Source organism: Alnus glutinosa, chromosome 4 (genome assembly GCF_958979055.1).
Source record: "Alnus glutinosa chromosome 4, dhAlnGlut1.1, whole genome shotgun sequence".
Taxonomy (NCBI): Eukaryota; Viridiplantae; Streptophyta; class Magnoliopsida; order Fagales; family Betulaceae; genus Alnus; species Alnus glutinosa.
In genome coordinates, this window is record NC_084889.1 from 34,688,188 (window position 1) to 34,707,660 (window position 19,473).

The 19,473-nt window shown below is 35.9% G+C and overlaps 2 protein-coding genes and 1 long non-coding RNA gene across 4 annotated transcripts; 1 reads left to right on the forward strand and 2 right to left on the reverse strand.

The window, feature by feature from the left end:
• Positions 1 to 844: 844 nt before the first annotated feature.
• LOC133866700 (uncharacterized) lies at positions 845 to 3,174 on the forward strand. 2 transcript variants are annotated; one of them, XR_009899909.1, is made up of 4 exons: positions 845 to 1,060; positions 1,137 to 1,201; positions 1,449 to 1,506; positions 2,886 to 3,174. It is a non-coding gene; the product is annotated as an uncharacterized LOC133866700 (long non-coding RNA). The 2 variants fall into 2 exon arrangements; XR_009899908.1 differs by having other exon boundaries at positions 851 to 1,060; positions 1,452 to 1,506.
• A 1,286-nt stretch (positions 3,175 to 4,460) lies between these two features.
• On the reverse strand, positions 4,461 to 9,193 carry LOC133867091 (cysteine-rich receptor-like protein kinase 19). The gene is made up of 7 exons (XM_062303774.1): positions 7,952 to 9,193; positions 7,556 to 7,687; positions 7,258 to 7,439; positions 6,023 to 6,233; positions 5,533 to 5,770; positions 5,290 to 5,440; positions 4,461 to 5,172 (listed from the first exon to the last, which is right to left on the reverse strand). The coding sequence occupies exons 1-7, from the start codon at positions 9,039 to 9,041 to the stop codon at positions 4,864 to 4,866; spliced, it is 2,313 nt and encodes a 770-aa protein (XP_062159758.1). The 5' UTR covers positions 9,042 to 9,193; the 3' UTR covers positions 4,461 to 4,863.
• Positions 9,194 to 14,122: 4,929 nt separating this feature from the next.
• Positions 14,123 to 18,133, reverse strand: LOC133865883 (leucine-rich repeat receptor-like protein kinase TDR). The gene is made up of 2 exons (XM_062302394.1): positions 15,347 to 18,133; positions 14,123 to 14,659 (listed from the first exon to the last, which is right to left on the reverse strand). The coding sequence occupies exons 1-2, from the start codon at positions 17,904 to 17,906 to the stop codon at positions 14,325 to 14,327; spliced, it is 2,895 nt and encodes a 964-aa protein (XP_062158378.1). The 5' UTR covers positions 17,907 to 18,133; the 3' UTR covers positions 14,123 to 14,324.
• Positions 18,134 to 19,473: the final 1,340 nt, after the last annotated feature.

Here is a 19,473-nt window from a genome sequence, read left to right on the forward strand (position 1 = left end):
GGCCACTATTATAAAGCAAAACTGTTCTAATAGTTATCACAAAAAGAAAGCTATAGAACAAATTAACTACAAACAAACACACTTATTAGCTAACTATTTGCTATATCTTTTTTGTCCTTAAATATGGTAATGTGTAACTGAGATTATAGTCGTCCTGCTTTAGAAGTTCTGTCATTATCTTGTTGCTTCAACCAGGATAAAATCTTCGGTGCATCTTCCATTGATGGTCAATCAGATGTCCTACTTGTAGTGCAGAGGAAGGCAACTTCAAGAACCAGTTTTATCTCCTCTTGCACAGTGGGTTTAGAATCAGCTTTAGAAGTTCGGTCATTATCTGGTGATTTTGGGGCTGTGATATCCCGAATATTATTTGTCATTTTTAGAGTAAATTTAATGAGATAAATGACTAAGATTAATTTAACAACTAGAAAAATACAATAGGACGCACAAATGATATTCTAAAGTCCAAAGAAAAGAAAAGAATATATATATATATATATATATATATATATATATATATATATATATATATAAATGAAATAAAGAAGAAAGGAAAAGTGTAGAATAAAACTAAAAGACAAAAGTAAGAAGGATAGAACTAAAAGACCCCAAAAAAAAAAAAAAAAAGAGTAGTGAAAGGCAAATGAAATGGGAATGCACATATGCGTGCCTTAAAGAAAAAGAGGAGCAGACCCGGTCAATGAAAGAAAGAATAAGGTAAAGAAAAGTCAAAAGAAAAATATAAAATGAAATAAATAAAATAAAGTGTATATGTATAATGGAGCATCTGCTCCCACGTCCAAAAAAGAATATCAAGCCCTTCACTCAAACGGCCAGGTGGCCATTTTTCATTAAATGGCCAAGTGGCCTCTTTAATAAAAGAGGCAGTGCCTCTTCGTTCAGTTTTTTTTAGAACCACAGAGAGCTCTTCTTCAGTTTTCTTCTTTTGGATTTTCATTGAAATATTACGATATACAAAGATCTAACGGTCCAATCTTAAATCCGATTTTAGCAACGTAATCCTTGAAGCCCGATCTATATTTTGACCGAACGTTTTGAGGTAAATCGTTAAACTCGCATTTTTGGAGATTTTTATAAATCTTATATAAATGAGTTTAATTTAGCGTTTTCTTTAGATTTTGTGTGGTTTGGAGTTACTAGGAGCTTCCCGAGCATTGGGTCTTGGCGTGGTGAATTTTTGGTAAGTTTTCCATAGGCTTTAGTTTTTGGGTATTTTGTTAAAATGATATTTATTGTGATTAACCCTAAGTAATGCTTATGGGTTAGCAATATTGGGTTTAATAAAGTGAATAGAAATTTTAGATAAATGTTTAATAATTTTAGAGTTTATGAGTAAATTAGCAATGTGGCTTTTTGAGCGATTCAAAATGCCACATAGTGTGATTATTAATTAGAATGCTAATTAACACAATGCATTGTATTTTTAGCAGCACTTTACAGTTGAGCTTAAAGTCGTTTGGATATTGGGAGTACAAACGATCTGAGGTGGGTATTCCACTTACTGAGAAAGTATATATTTTTATATACGTATTGGATTGATAAAAATATATATATATATATATTGTTTATGAAACCGAACCAACCATAAGATGATTTATATGCTTTGAGATGATTTGATTAGTTTCGATTATGTTTAAATTATATCAATGATGTTTAAGAAATAGTGCAAGAGAGAAAAGTATTAAATTGATTTAAAGAGTTAAGTTCTACGGTTGAGATTTAAATTATGCAAATTGTTGAGAACATGTCATGTTGAAACTGTTTATGTTTTATGAAATTATGTTTGAGTTTGAGAACATGTCATGTTGAAAACTGTTTAGATTTTATGAAGAAACTATGTTTTGAATGATTTCAAAGGGTTGCATAAAATGTTGGATTGTTTAGTTTTGAGAGAACTTGATTTAGCAACTGCATGTTTTCAGCATGATACAGTAGTGAAATATATACTGGTCAAGCACGGAACATAGAGCATGTAGTATAGAGCATACATACCAACAGTATCAGTATATCAGCAGCATAACAGTATCAGAAGCATAACAGTATCAGCAGCATAACAGTATCAGCAGCATATCAGTATCAGCAGCATTATTAGCCCCAGTTCATGCATAGCATATATAGCATTGTTTTATGAGTGATGTTTTTATGTTATGAGTAGCTTTTGCTAGACGTGTTGGTATGCATAAGTGTCTTCATGAAAAAGTGCTTATGTATATTTCTATCAGATAGTCACGTGTTAAGATGTCATACATTGAACTTGAAAGTACATGGATACATGACTACCTAGGTGCGAGTAATGGCATGTCTATGAGTAAGAAGGTTGACTGCTATTGTTCTTCAGGAAAGACGTGTTAGCATGATTGAGTTTAACTCTAGTGCTCTCATGATCTACTGATGTCAAGGCACGAAGCTGGAATACGATTAGAGATGGTGTTGCGAGTGTTTTGTTGAAGGATGTTATCCTAGTATGGAAAAGTAAGATGCCATGTTCTTTGCTTAAGACTTATGTGTATACGTGATATCTGTGATGGAGTGATCGTGTGCACATATGTCCAAGCGACCGATGAAAAGTATTATTATAGAGGGGTCTATATGTAGAATCTTTCAAGCGGTAGAATGGAACTTCTACATATGTTCACAGCTATATAGTATGTTTTAAATGTTTTCAGAATAGTCGGTGTTTGCTGCATTAGCTGTTGGTAAATTGTGGCTAATATAGTACTCGCACGACTAAAAATAAAATAAAGGTTGGTTCTTTGTGAAAACTCAGTTAGTCTTATACCACTGAGGTCTTAGTATGTTTTATACTAAGGCGGTGAACTCATTATTTCACCTATGCGGATGTGGATACCACCACAACCGTGTAGATGATATTCCTATGATTGCAGGTACTCCTGAGGCGGATGACGATCCGGTAGCTTACTATTTGAGTTACTACGATTGAAGCCCGTAGCGACAGTCGTAATGGGATAGGACTATGGTGTCCTTATTTTGATTGTTTTTGTATATGGCTTGTGACGTATGTGTCACTCATTATTTTGTTTAAGCCATTCTTTTGTAACAGCTGTATGTAGTTAAGCTTTAAACAGATAGACTTGTGTTATGACTCACTTTTGTATAGATAACAGGTTTATTTATAGTTATGTTTTTCCGCTATGTTTAATGGTATAATGATTTATTCCGCTGTAGATGTAACTCTGTATATCAGGTACATGTTATGGGGCATGTGCCTATGTTGGCTGAGCGACACGTAGTCGTGCCACTGCGATGACTCGTTTTACGTTTTGTATAAAAAAAAAAAAAAAAAAAAAAAACGGGTCGTCACAGGGGCTATTGAAGAGCTTGAGGGAGTTTGTGAGGGAGAGGTGTCCGGAGGTGGTGGTGGCGGCGCATGGACCGGTGACTGCGGCGGGGGGCGGAGAGGCTTGGGGTGAAGGTGGATGTGATGAGCTCAAGGTTTGATAGCTTTGAGGGTGTCGTGGATGCCCTTCGGTTGAAATAATGGGTGAGATGGGTTTAGGATTTAAGATTTTGATCAAACATGTATGTAATTTTGTTTTGCAATAGAAAGTTTATGCAAATTTTTGTGTATGATTCAATCATTCGTATGGGAAGATATAAGTTGAATTTTAATTAGTAATGAATACAATAATTATGTTTTATGAATAATTTTTTTAGAAGATAATTTAAGGATGAGACTTAAAGAAACATTTTATAATTTATTTGTAATCAAAAATTTATAAAATATATGTGTTAAGCATTTCTCTTATGTGAATAGTTAGTGTTGAGGATGGAAGATGATTTTTTAATTTTTTTTGTTCAGTGTTCATGAATTTATGCGAAGAAAAAAACAACTTTTGCATAGAGGCCATGCATTTAGAAAGGGGTAATACTTGAGTGTAGCAAAATTTTCGGAAATCATCCGGAAATTTTGCTACTCCGTAGCAGTGCTCTTTAGAAAGTTATTAAGGTTGAGTATTTGAAAAGAAATGAATCGGCACATTTTTTAGGACAGTGAGACCAATGCCCTTTGTTTAAAGAGTAATGTTAGAAATTACGTTTTTATCTCACAATGTTGACGTAATAGTTCCAACCAACTATTAGATTAGCATTTGTTAAAAAATAAATTAAAGGTTAATTAAGACTACTTGTACGTCAATATTGTGAGATAATTGTATGATAAAAATATGATTTATAACATTACTCTTGTTTAAAATCTTTGATCTCTACAACCTCTTTATTTGACTATTTGTGTTATGAATTACTAATTTCATCACGGCTTATTTTCATAGATGTGGCTAGAGCTTACTATTACTTCAAAATTACTAGTTAATTTGAAGTTTTCCTATAATTATTTATAAAACTTAGTTTCATCAAGTAATTAAGCAATATGAAACTTAACACTCATGACTCTTTTTATGAACCACTCACTCTATGTGGACTGCTTTGCATCTTCTTAATATGAGACCAAAGTGTTACAAACTTCGTCTCTTAAATTCTTGACATCTTTGTCAGGGCCATATCATACAATTCTCAAGTAACACATGATGTTACTAGATGGTTTGATACAATTTGTAATGACCGAGGAAAAAGTGCTTGTTACATTTAATCAACCACCCCAAAAGAACTAGTGCATATGTATCTAGTCTATTTTGAGTGATACCGCAGAGGTGTCTAATGCATTTGGAGTGATACCCCATTATCCCCCATCCCTCCAAAGCTTATGGGGCATGCTCCCCATAATTTTCTATTTGAAATTAATTTTGAAAGAACAAAAATGAAGATAATGATCAACTAAACATACATATATGGCAGAACTAAAGCAATACAACTGCATGATCAGTATCAACGGGGTACCAGTTGGGAAATTGTGGCATCATTGACTGAACACAATTTTCCCTGCGACAGACAAATTTCTTCCTCATTTTCATCTCTTTGAAGTGAAAAAGCAGGCTTTTTAGGAGTATTGATGGCTGCAGTTTCATTCCTGAGCATTGAAGAAATCTCCAACATAGAAGGTCTATCAACAGGGTTCTCTTGGACACATAAAAAAGCCACCTCCATGCATCTTAGGAGTTTACAAGAAGAAGATAAATCATCCAGTGATGGATCAAGAATCTCCCACCCTTTGCCTTCTTTCCACAAAACATATGCCTGTAAGAATTACTCATCTTAGTTGTAGAACAAATGAGGGACATTTCAAATGACAATAAACCTAAACCACAATAGTGATCATAATATAATCATAGAAAGTATTACCAAGTAACTTACATATTCTAAAAGGTTCAAATTTTCATGTGTCCCATAATAACATGCAGTCTTCTTGCCACTTATAATTTGCAAAAGCATAACTCCAAAGCTATAAACGTCGGATTTTGTCGAATATATACCTTTTCTTACATATTCGGGAGGAACATAGCCACTATATAGCATGCAACATTGAAAATGATCAGTACTAGAAAAAAGAAAAAAAAAGGAAACATGTGAGATTTCAACAAAAGGAACTTTACTTACTATGTTCCAACAATCCGACCTGTGTTTGCTTCATGCTCATCCTTCTTGAAAATTCTAGCCATCCCAAAATCTGATATCTTAGGGTTCATCTCATTGTCTAGTAGTATGTTACTAGCTTTTAAATCTCGGTGAATTATAGTAAAATTTGAGTATTCTTGGAGATATAAAAGCCCTTGAGTAATGCCTTCAATGATGTGAACACGTTTCTTCCAATCTAAAAGAAACTTTCTAGTTGGATCTGCATCAATTTAAATTAATACTTTGTTACTTATTAAAAAGTGTGGGGTAAGAAAATCACAAATTAAGAAACCTCATTGAGCTTAAATGGGTCTACCTTTGCTTAATTATTTGAAGCTTAAACGAGTGTGTCATCCTCTTTGAACCTTGTTGGGAAAATGGTTAGACCCATTTAAGCTTTTTAGTACAAAATTATGTTATGACTCAGCATGTATGCATAAAGCTCTGATGGGAAGCATAAAAAGTTGCTGACCGAAAAGGTAGAGATACAAGCTTTTGTTTGCCATGTATTCATAAATCAACATCTTTTCGTCCCTCTCGGTGCAATACCCCAAAACTCTGACTAGATTTACATGTTGTAGTCTTGCAGTAAGCGTGACCTCATTTTTGAACTCTTCAAGGCCTTGGTTTGAAGTTCTTGAAAGTCTCTTTACTGCAATCTCCTGTCCCTTCCGTAACTTACCCTAGGAAAACCCATACTCATCGTTAGTATTATCAGCCAAAGAGAGTATTATGAGCCACATATAGCACTGATCATTATTCACTCACCCCTATAATAGTATTTCATATCACTCTCAATGGAAATATAAAGTTCACAAACAGACATATTTGTGACTGTCTAGCCCCTTTTTTGTGGTGCAGCTATCAGCCCTCTATCCTCTCTTTGTTTAGAGAAAAGAAGATAGCGAAAAGAAAGGCTCAAAAAAAGTGGTATCATCCTGTGCAAATAGTTAGTTGGAAGATTTTAGAAAGTGGTTTAGTGAAGCATAGTTCTTCCTAGCAACAAATCATTCCAAGGTATGAACAGAATGTATAACGAGGATAAATTAGAACAAGTGGCTTAATTGAGCAAATCCCTTTCAGAGTCAGAACCAAGGAAACAAGGAGTGGAAAAGAGGCAAATCAAACAATCATGATCTTTCTGAGAAGAATGGTTAAGTATATTCCTGCCTTGAAAAGAAAAAGGATCTGGGAACTTGAATGAAGTGAAAAAGAAAGTAGATGCATGAAGCTGTAAAAAGAGATACACTCATCAAGAAGAATTAAGAAATTAGAAGCAGAAGGCAATGTTAGACGCATAAGACTCCACCTAAACAATTGAGGATTAACTATGATAATCTCCTGGAGCTATATATAGGCTTGCTTATATGTATTTGGCTTAAATTTACACTGATATGTATAAAGGGAACTCAAGATATATCAGGTGTCAAGCATGCATTATATATACAGAGTTGGCCAGTTAGGTGCGTAAATTACGAAAAGTAATGCACTTAGTTAGATTGAGAGGATTTTGAATATTAAAATAAAAGGTTTGGAACCTTTTAATGCAGTTTCAAGAAAAACGAACTGATTCCTGATCCAACATATCCTAATTTCCATATTTTTCGATGGTTTCATACCACCAAACATCATTTTCTTTTTCTTTTGGTTATGTAATTGGACTCTGCCACAGAGGATTGAACAATGGATGCAATTGCCGAATGTTACCTTGTAAACAGGTCCATATCCTCCTTCTCCGAGCTTATTCTCTCTTGAAAAGTTTTGTGTAGCTGCTTTAATGGTAGTATAACTGAATTCTTGCAGATTAGAAGCATTACTGTCAAGATCTTCAGGAGCTGAAAGTTTAATTTTGACTTTATATAATAATCTTTTGGCGCTTTCTCCACAACCTGCAACCATTAGGAAACATAAGCGAAAGATGTTTAGTATCTCCACCTCTTATTTGGTTGTTGTGTACTTCATTTCATGGTTAATGGTGGTCTCAGAATTGAAAAATTAGAATTACCTCTTGACTTGATTACCCTCGGCCATAAGTAACATATCATGAAGCTCAGTATAAGCAAGACTGCAACAGTTGTAGGCAGAATTATTAACAACAAAGGTCTCTTCTTATGTTGATCTTCACCTTCCTCTTGAGCTGCAAAGGTAATTCATTTATATCCATTGGAATGTCTAATGAGGATCTCTAATCATTTTTTCATTGAGTTTTGTTTCAACATCTTAATTATGGTTCTATGGGAGAATAACAAGATACCCTTGAGTTCTCTATTCTGACAGGATGCATAATGTGTCAGTCTCCAATATCTTGTAGATACCACAAACTCACTATCACAATGTAAAAAGAAATAGACCATATGGATGGATTCCACTTTCCATGTAGTAAATTGAATTGAATTTGTACCTGCTCTAGAGAGCACCCAATTGTCGTCATTGCCGACTTGAAACACATTGTAACCAAGCAGACCGTTCTGCTTTGCATAAGAAACCTTAGCTCTAATGGCCTCCACATCGTCGTAATTAATCCAAGTCGGCCCAATTGTGCAGGAATTGACCACATAAGTAGCATTGTACACTGAAGCCGCTCCATAACCAAAGCTTCTAATGTAGGATTTTATTAGCTTATAGCCCATGGAACCGTCCATTGTAACAGCCGGACCCTTCGACGGTGCACCCATTGCATTGTTTTGGGGGTTCACCAGCGTCCACGCATAGCCATGGAAAGGCAAGCCCAAAACCAACTTGCTTGGCGGAAAACCTCTTCTCCTCCACTCTTTTATACCATCATCAGTATTAGCCCCGTTCAATTGTCCACGCAATGCCGCATGAAAGTGCGTGAAATTGTCCTTTCTAGGCACATAGTAATCGTACGCTGAAACATGTACCCAATCCAAATTCCTCTGCATCGACTCCATTGGGTAACTCTCTGAACCCAAAGCTGGCAAGTAACGACCGGACATGACCAAGAGCAGCCGTGACTGGATGGAATTTCTCGCCTCAGAATCCACAGCAACTCGCCACTCGTTTAAAAGGGTGCCCAAGTTGATCATGTCCGAGCTTTTGCTTGGCACAACCCCACAAAGGACAAGGCCGTGAAACCCATAGAGCCTAGCTGTTCGTATAGAAGATTGAATAAAAGAATTTCTGTAAGAGGACTGGTAGGTCATTGAAAACAAGGTTGAAGAGTGTTCTCTGCCAACCCATATGGACAAAAGCGTTGTAATGGAGGGGTTCTTCCGCTTTACAGTGAGGGTGAAGGCAGAGAATAGTTGTTCAGTGGAGGAGTTGATGAAGAGATGGTAGGTGGAGGAGTTTATATAAGCGAAAGCGCATATGAGGTGAGTGAAAAGCTTGGAGTTTATGTCGGAAATGACGGTTTCGCTACCTGCATAATAGTAACCGGCTTGGACCCAAGATTGTGTTTGTGGGGTTGAACAGTGGGTTTTGAGAGGGAGAAAGAAGAGGAGGAGGAGGGTGACCAGTTTGGACGCCATTGAAGATCAAATGATGTCCGTCCCATGCTTTGGCTGCATATACGTCAAAGCGTGTATATATATATTGAGCAAGCAAACATGTCCACGACTCCACAAATCACTTGGCCTACATGCCTAGATTTCGTTAGAGAATGATACTCTTTAGAATTAGATCGAGTTTCAGAATTCTAGCTCATGACGTGGTGGCTCATGCAGTTGCCAACATTTTTCACAAGAGAAAATATTCTTGCCCAACAGTGCACAACTGTTGTGGAAGAATATTTTCCCTTGTGCAAGATGATAGCCATTCCCCATTTATAACATTCACATCCTAATTTTTTTTTCTCCATTTTAGTTAATTATCTTTTTTACCCTCTTTTTAAAATACTTTCCTTCAATTCTCTATTTTAATTATTCACTGTTTCTATTTAAATACTTTTTTTCTCAATTATTTCTTTAGATTTCTTTATTAAGAGAAGAGAATGGTAGCATATTTAAAACTACATTTTTTTTTTCTTTTTAGGGTTTAAGGTTTTTTAACATTTGTTGAGTGCTCACACTTTGACATAATTGACAGTAAAAATTACTATTGAATTTTGAATTCTATAATGATTTTCACTGCTACGTCAAGAAGTGTGTGTTAGAGAAAGTGTACAGTGACATTTGCTTAAAAAAAAAAAGGATTTATGGGGAAGTAGTAGCTTGCCATATATGCAAGGGGTAAAGAGGTTGGTTAAATTTGTAGGAGTATCTTCTATGCAAGAAAGTTGAAGAGACTTGGAGAGACATCGAATTAAGGCTGTCTCTATTAGGGAGTCAGGGACCCGATTATATGGCTAAGTCCTTCCTTTTTTGGCTGAGAAATGGCAGAGCCCTTCATGACTGTTGAGTCATTGACTAATATGGTGTGTAGTCAGCAGATTTGGTTATAAGAAGATAATTTCGAGGGGCACCTATTGCAAGTTGACTAGTATTTGAAACAATATCTATATGACCTCGATGTAAGATATGGAGGAAGAAGAAAGTACATAGGAGATACAGAGAAGATGAATGTGTAGAGATACGTTGGAAAGAGGTGTTGGGAGTGATGTTGAAGCATGGAGAGTTGTGTAATCTAGTCTTGGACAGTGAGTTCAGAATGGGTAGGTGTGCGTGAGAAGTGTTGGGCAGCTGAACAGATGCTCATGTAAGATCAATGGTTTCCTTAATTTAGAAAAAATTTAGGAACCAAACCATTTTTTTTTCTCTATATTATTTTTTCTCTTTTCTTCTTTTATTTTTTTTATTCATTTTTTTCTTCTCTCCTCTCTTGGCTTCTCCGTCCTCTCTCTCTCTCAAAACCCACCACCCAACTACACCAGATCAAAGCCACCAACTGCCCCATTTGTCGTGCGCCGATCGTTAAAAGCACAGTCTAGTCGCCGTCGCCGGAGCCTAATGTCAATAATTCCGGTCAAGGCGATGAAACCCAGTGGAAAATTCACAGTGTAGCGGCGGATCCGGTTTCCGCTGGTCTACAAATTCCACGGTTTCCTCTTGAGAATTTATTTATCCTCCGCAAAAATAAATGCCCTGTTTCTCCTCACCCATTAATCCGGCCGGCGATGCTCTCAAGCCAATCTCATCGCTTTCTACCCTATGGACGAAGTCAATCCATCCATTCCCGAATCGCCGGCAATTGTTCCCCACCCCAAACAAACAACAGCGTTCCCAAATTTTTCGAAACACCAAACTTTTCCCGAGAAAATCAAACAAGAAAGCCCAGATGAAAACGCAATTTCATGAAGGAGCAATAGATGACGACGATGAGCTGCGAAGATCCGATGACCATGTCTCCACGACGATGAGCAATAGATGACGAAGGGCCCGGTGATCCATCTCTTTAACTTCGCCCAAGCGATAAGCATAAGCCAGCGATCCCCCGAGAAGCTGTTCAAGATCCTCGGCCTCTACGACGGGTTGATGGATTTGATTCCGGACATCGACGTGGGGAGGTGATTCTGGGGCTTGGGGCTTGGGGCTTTGCCGGGGTTGAAGAAATTTCGGATTTTGATTGAGTTTGAGCTGTGGAGACGTAGTCCGAAAATGGGTTTGTGGGGATTGAGAAAAGGGTGAGCCGGTGAGGAAGGTGGAAGGTGAAATTGAGGTGAAGACGATGGAGGACGGGAGAAGGAGGAAGGAGAGAGAGAGAGATGGTTTTTTTTTTGGATTATAATACCAAGGGTGACTATCTATTTTAGGGTAACTGTTATGGCATGGTTTTTGGTAATTTTTTTTTCACATTTTCCATATTTTTGGGAGAAAAAAAAAATCACTTATAGGACATCTGCTACTAGTGCTCTAAGGCAGTTGGACAGATGCATGGATAACAACTGACAGTAGTAAAACTCATCGTTTTGTGTAATAGTTTGGAGTTTATTAGAGCATTAGCAGCAAATTCTCAACCATTTTCCCTATATTTAGAGAATAAAACTATTTTTTGTTTACCTATAAAAAAATACCTCACAATAGATTTCCTTACCTTTTTTTATATCAATTAAATGTTACTTTTTTACTCTTATTTTATTCTTTTTATCTCTTTCCTACTTTTTCTCTCTTCCCTATATCAATTAATTATATTTTTTTTATATTAAAATAATACATAGGGAATGAATAGTAGACATGTATACATAGGGAATTACTATTCATTCCCAACCCCCTCATTTAAATATAGGATATCTGCTGTGAGAGGTTTTTTGATGTTTTTCATAAAATTTTCCCTACATATAGAAAATGAGACCAATATAGGGTAACTGCTACTAGTGCTCTTAGCGGGTAAATACACGTTTTGTAAATAAGGCCTGTAAATGTGGTAATCTGTTTGGTATATGTGTTAGGTGGCTAGTAGATCCACTAGGTATAATAGTCCACTCAATTATTAGGCTGGATAGTGGATATCAAATGTCTAGTATCTTGTTCAGATTGTAAACCTTTGGAGCCTTTTGGTTGAGCTCCAATCAGCCATAATTCTACCTTTCAATAACAGTTCATAAATCCATCCATTCAATCCATACTCTGTTCTAATTCAAAAACAAGAAAATTCATTACACTCGTGATCAATTTTTCTTCCTCACAGTCAAAATCCAATTAAACTCAGAAAGACTCGTTTTGATGGACTTTTCCTTTGCTGAAAAATCAGATTGCCAATGGCGATGCCATTATTTAGACTAAAAGAACTTGTGTTAGAAACTCCAACCAAGTCTGGCATCACCAAATTGTATGGACAATGACAACTTTTTCATGAACAGGGTTATTTTTGTTCGGAAAAATCAAACATACATAATAAAGTGCATGTATTTTTTTTTCATTATAATTTAATTTCAAAATTCAATATATCACAGCAGCATCTCCTTTATTTATTTATTTTTTTTTTTTTTCATATGCTGCTAAATGAATTGTTTAGAGGCCTTACTTGATGTTTCAAGGCACTGCAACTTGGAGTTGTAGCCCATCAAAACTACTTTTGGTGAAGTAAATTGTCTTTCAATGAATCTTCTTTAATTATTAGGGAAAAATGTTAGCCATATCTGCGCTATCACCCGAAAATGACTAATCAATTTAGAATTTTTTCCTTAGAATTACTTGTAAAGCTTAGTAAGCAAGTAATATGAGACTTAGTATCCATAAACATCTCTTATAAACTACCTACTCTCTATGTGGGTTACTCATCTTTTCAATATGGGACCGGAGTACTATTAGATAAACTTTTTCCAAGTTTGAAAAAAGATGACCTACCTCAATTTTCAACAAAAAATCTTTCAAATAGATTTTCAGCTTCAAGCAGCTACCACTTCTTAAACAGCACTACTAGGAAAGCATTTAACAACATTAAAAAAGCAGCCCAATAATGACCTTCAAAACTTTTCAAAGCAAATACTCATACATAGCTTCTACTGGAGTAAGCACTAGCAGCATTTACCCACAACCTAGAAATCAGCATTTTTCAATGCAAATACTAATTTACAGCTTCTATTGGAGTAAGCAGCATTTTTCAAAGCAAATATTCCTACAGTTTACTTTTTCTTCCCTTTTTTCAACCACGCTCTCTTCTTCCTCCTCATGAGAGCCTCTACCTCATACATAGGAATTTTCCCCTTTTCATGTTATTTGCATCTCCATCTTTATTACTCGGTGCCAAAATCATAGTAATTTCTATTTCTTGCTCAATTGTATTTAGCTATCAATACATAGATATGAACTAATATTTTGTGCTATTTTGAGAAAAATAGCACCACAACCCTTTGTAAAAATACTTACATAGAGGTTGCAACACACAAATATTGTATTTTAACATAAAACCTCACAATATTCTTTTGGATGAAAAATTTTGCCCAAAAATATGTCCTAGAGAAGAAAGTATCATATCAATGTTGGGTGCAAGAGAAACTGTAGGATATCGCTCTGGAAGTATTTTATAAAAATTCTAGAGCGGTCTCTCACAAGTCAGATGTTTATAGCTATAGACTATAGAATGGTAGTTTTTGAAATAGTTGGGAAAGAAGGAATAAAGATCTTGAGATTGATTATGGAAAAGCAAGAAATTCTTTTTGGGAAAAAAGATAGAAAAAAACCATTTTCATTTTCATTATTTTATTATTCTTTTCCAAGAAGATTCCTTGAAAATATATGTTTAAAATTAAATTATAATAAAAAAAAACCTTTGAGTAGCATGGGCTATAGGCTAGTATTTTTAAAGAGTAATGCTACTTTTTCACGACCATTTCACACCGATTGATGTGACATATTTTAAGCAGTTTTTATTTTGTTTTTTTAAGGTGAAATGGGTGTGAAAAACGAGATTATTTTTTTAAAAAAAAATGCATGTGAGAATCACATAAATAGATAAAAAAAAAAATAATAATAAAAAAAAAAAAAATACATGCGAGAATTATATACCCTAAAGATAGATATCACTTTAATAAATTGGATTGAAATAATTTTTTTCTAACCCAATTTAGAAGAAAACTATGTCCTAACTTTTTGCGTAAGCTTTGCAACATAACTGGTTTTATATAAAAGAAGGAATGTATGACCTAAGTACAAAATGAGAGAGTGAAAGCAGATAAACAAAATAAGTCCCTCAAAACCCATAAGATGGGTGGGAGGGTACACAAACCTTATAGGCCACTATTATAAAGCAAAACAGTTCTAATAATTATCACAAAAAGCAAGCTATAGAACAAATTAACTACAAACAGACACTCTTATTAGCTAACTATTTGCTATATCTTTTATGTCCTTAAATATGGTAATGTGTAACTGAGATTATAGTCCTCCTGCTTTAGAAGTTCTGTCATTATCTTGTGGCTTCAACCCAGATAAAAGCTTCAGTGCATCTTCCATTGATGGCCGATCAGATGTCCTACTTCTAGTGCAGAGGAAGGCAACTTCAAGAACAAGTTTTATCTCCTCTTGCACAGAGGGTTTAGAATCAGCTTCATTCTCATTGTAAATTTCTCTTAAAAGAACCTCCCTTGGCTTGCTGTGTATGCTTGTCCCCGCATCTGTCAACTTCCCATTTGTTAAAATTTCCACAATGATCTCTCCAAAGTTGTAAACATCCATGTAAAGCTCCTCTTTTATGGTATTGTTGAATTCACCTGTTCAAAGATGAAAAAAAGAAAAGAAAAGAAAAAACCTTAAGGACTGCTTCTATTCCTGAATAGAGACTATGAGAATAAATTTAATCAGTAGAGAGGCTGATATACAAAAAGATATCGAACTCTGGAAAAATTTCCCTTTCAAACGTCTTTCATGTCTCTGTAGGTAACATAGACTGGTTTCTTATGCTCTGTTTTGAAATAGTAGAGATAATTTGCTATTCATGATTGTATGTTGTGATTGCAAACGAATATTATTCTTGATGCTATTGACAAAACAAGCAACAACTTTCTTTTGATTTTTCAAAGCTTATAAAGTATATGTACAGGTTGTTCAGACATTCTCTCAACATTGGTAATCTTGGAATGTTTGGTGAAAGCATTAATTTGTTTGTTTGACACGAAGGGAATAAGCATTTCCTATCGGCTTAAACTTTTGGGGTAATTGGTGATTTAACATGGTATTAGAGCAAATGTCATGAGTTCGAATCTGACTCTCAAAGTTTACCCCAATTTCAATTAAATATTCCACGTAGTGTTAGAATATTCATTAAACGATTAAATTTACCATTTCCTATTAGTTTAAGCTTTTGAGACAACCGATGATTTAATAGTTGTTTATAGAGAAAAATCCTCATAACAGCTTACATGTTCTAAATGAAAGAATAATGTTTAGTTTATGCATACCTGTTTCCTTCTTGGAAGCTGTTGGAAATGAACCTTTATTCAACTGTACCAGATATTTGAAACCCAACTCTGCCAAATGGGGTTCCATGTTTTCATCAAACACTATGTTACTTGACTTCAAATCTCCATGAGGAATTGCTGGATAACAGTCATGATGAAGGAAGCAAAGTCCCTTTGCAATCCCAACAATAATTTTGTACTTGGATGCCCAGTCCCTTTTCATTCTCATCTTCTCAGCCAAATTCCCGTTAGGCAAGTAATCATACAAAAGATAAGCCAAGTGCTTGTTGTAGCAAAATCCCAGTAATCTAATCAAATTCTTGTGCCTTGCATTTCCCATACGTGTTATGAATTCTGACATGACACTCATTCTCTTTGCTTCCCATTCAATTTTCCTCACCAAAACTGTTATGCCTGTGGGCAGGACTGCTTTGCAAGCTGAAGCTGATGGTGCTTGCATTGTTTCTGTGGATTCTGTAGAACTGAAGCTCCTCAAAACATCATTTGCTGTGAATCGAGGGAGTCCATGAAATGAGACCATCTTCCACTGGCCTTTAAATCCTCTTTGGAAATAAATTATACCAAGCACTGATGCTGCAATGAATATAACCACCCCTGCACACAGTAGCAGGACCCATGTAAGCTTCCCTGTGCCTTTGCTTCCCAATATTGCAATTGAACCAGGACATGGTCGCAGTGGTGCTCCACATAGCTGAGGATTTCCAACAAATGCACTGCTACCCATTGATCTAAACAACTTTTCTGAAGGAATAGAACCGGTGATATCATTGAAAGAAACATTCAACAGTAGTAAGCTTGTAGAACTACCAAACCTCACAGGTATTGGGCCATTGAAACTATTGTGTGATAGGTCTAGGACACCAAGAACAGGAAGAATTGCAAGCTCTTCAGGTATATGGCCTGACAAATTATTGTTTGCTAAATGCATCCTCTCTAGAAGCTGGCAATTAGAAACACTTTTTGGGACAGTTCCTGATAAATTGTTCATGTTCAGTTCGATGACAGAAATGGATTTGCAAGATTGGAATGGAGGAATATTGCCTGAGATACTACAAGAGGATGCTGAAAAGTTCTGAAGATGTGGCAAAGACCATGTTTCTGCAGGGACGATGCCTCCTAATCCTTGGTTGTTAGAGATATTGAAGTACTCAAGCTTGGAAGCTTGGGAAATATCTGCCGGAATCCCACCTGTAAACTTGTTCCTGGATAAGTCCACGTAACTGATACCAGAAAGATGGCTGAATTTCAAAGGGATTTCACCTGAGAATGAATTATCTTCAAGTCGAAGACGAACAAGTGAAGAACAATTTGAGAGAGATGGTGAGAGACTGCCCGAAAATTGATTCGAAAACAAGATCAACTTAAATAGCATGCCTTCCGAACATATATCAGGTGGAATGCTGCCAATGAAATTGTTTGTGGAAACATCCACCCACTTGAGTTTGGAGTTTCTGCCCAAGCTATGAGGAAGTGACCCAGAGAAGAAATTGTTCCATATAAGAAGAGTTTCCAGTGATGGAAGTTCTGCAATTCCTTCAGGGACAGTACCATTCATCTCATTGTACATAAGACTGAGGAGTCTCAGGTTTTTCAACTCTGCAAAGCTCTCAGGTATAGGCCCAGAAATTTGGTTATCAGAAAGATCCAAGTCTGTGAGAGGCATGATTCTGCCCAACTCCCATGGTATCAATCCTGTGAGCTGGTTTCTGAATAGAAAAACTGATTGCAGCTTGGTGAGATTGGAGAGTTGCTTTGGTAATGGGCCAGAGAGATTTGCACCAGCAATATCAAGATACTGGAGCTCACTCATGTTTCCCAATTCCCATGGAATACTTCCTTGATAAGTGTTGTAGCCAATTTCCATATGGGTGACTGTTTTTAGATTACCCAGTTCTGGTGGTATATTACCACTCAGAAGATTTCCTGCCAGGTGAAGAAACTCAAGGCTCTTGAAAGAACCATATTCTGATGGGATTGGTCCCTTGAAATAACTCCCAGCTAAATTAAGAACCTTGAGATTGTCAAGCTGGGAAACTTCAATTGGCAATGGCCCTGAAAAGCTGTTGCTGAAGGCATCAAACAGGCCCAGGTTCCTGACACCAGATATCCCCCTGGGAAAGTGGCCAGAAAAATTGTTTCTCCTGATAGCTAAGCTTCTTAGACTGGTGAGGTTGAAAATTTCCACAGGAAGCGGCCCAGAGAAAAAGTTGTGGCTGAGGTTGAGATTAACAAGATCAGTGAAGACATTGAATTGCTTCCCCGTAATTACACCAGCAAGATTCTTCATAGAAAGGTCTAAACCAGTAACAATGGTACTGTTCTTGTTGCAAGTGATGCCAGACCAAGAACATGCATATACTTCTCCTCCAGGTGCATTCCCTCCAGAAGGCAGAAGCCAGTCGTTCAAACTGTGATAATCATCTACAAGCTCAGATTTTAGACTCAAAAGTGCCTCCGAGAAGGGATCAATGGCTGAGACCACAAAGATGAACATGGAAGCAAGAAGAAGATTGTAAGACAAGCACTGGAAAATCTCCATTGGAAATCGCAGTGCATGAGAAAGAGGGACAACAGTGAAGACCCAAGAAAAGAGAACTGTCAGCTTATAATAACATAAATAGTATTTGTTTTGCTGAGCAAGGAATTCATGGGGACTAGAGAAAGTGAAGTTCAACTGTGAATAAAAGCACAGGGAGAATGAGTGAACGAGTACTGTATAGTGTTTAGTTGATATATGGGAATATTATTGGGTTGCTTTGGGAGCAAGAGGGGACCTCTGTGTTTTTGTTTATTTGGGTGGTGTTGGCCATTAGGGAATAAAGCTTTTATATCTGGGGGGGCATCTTTTTCTTCCTTTTCACTGCTGAGAATCCAATAAGTTAGCACCCCCTGACTAATTTTGAATTGGTATTTGAACACTGTGGGACATGAAAGGAAATCATCAATATCCATGTTTTATGTTTTATGTAATAAAAAGGATAATGGTGTCTTGTATGGCCTATTTGGGTTGGCTAGATTGAACCAAATTGCTGAATTTCAAGTAAGGTGGAGCATTCTGTAAGAAAGGCATATAAGAATTGAAAATAATGGACATCTATTGAGATATTGCCATTAGCTTCTTTTAACTATTATTTTATGGACAAACTTTAATTTTCCTGGGTCGAAATAATTTTCTTTAAATTAGGGTACGTTTGGGTTTGCGATTTCAAAACCTACGATTTTAAAACGTGTGATTTTAAAATGCGATTTTTAAAAATGCAGTTAAGCATTTGACATTTAAAATATTAGTTTAGCCTTTAAAATCGCGTATATTTTAAAAGAGAAATGCTACACATACTCACAAGTGATGATTCCCTGATGTGCCAGTGAAAAGCACCATTGGATGCTATATGTACTTTTATTTGTTATTTCATCCAATAATTATTTTCACTACTACGTCAAAGAGTGAACACTTCGAAGTATGTGTAACACTCTTCTTTTTTAAAAATGCATTCTTTTCCCTGCAATTTGAAAACACAGATTTTTCTTCGTATTTAAATCGAAATTTCTTTCCTTTTTTAACGTACACCCAAACTATATAGTTTTTGCAAATTTGATTTAAAATCATACTTTTAGTCTGTGAAATCACAGTGCCAAACGCACTCTCAATCTATTAAAGCTAACACATGTAAAAAAAATGCATAGAAAAATTATTATATATATTTTGAATAAATGTCAGTCTAATAGACTGCATTGGAAAAAAAAAATTGATGGAATCCTGTTTGTAGGAAAACTTAATTCTTATTTTATTTTTAAGACTTTGTTCTTATTTTATTTTTACCATTTTCTTTTCCATGTCAATTATTTCTGTGATCATGGAGCATAATGCATGGGGATATATAAAGAACCTGAAAGGAATATTATGGCATGATTGTGTTACCACCAAAAAAAAAGGTTTGATCACAGTAATAGAGTTCAGAGGTGCCAACTAAACGGCTATAAAACTCATCCTTTTGTTTTTTTGTATCCTTGCTAATGCCCAAGTGAAAAGGGATATGCTCCTTGCTAGGTTTCTTTAACAGGGGTCTTAGAAACAGCTGGCTTTTCCACAAGTTCACTAATTACAG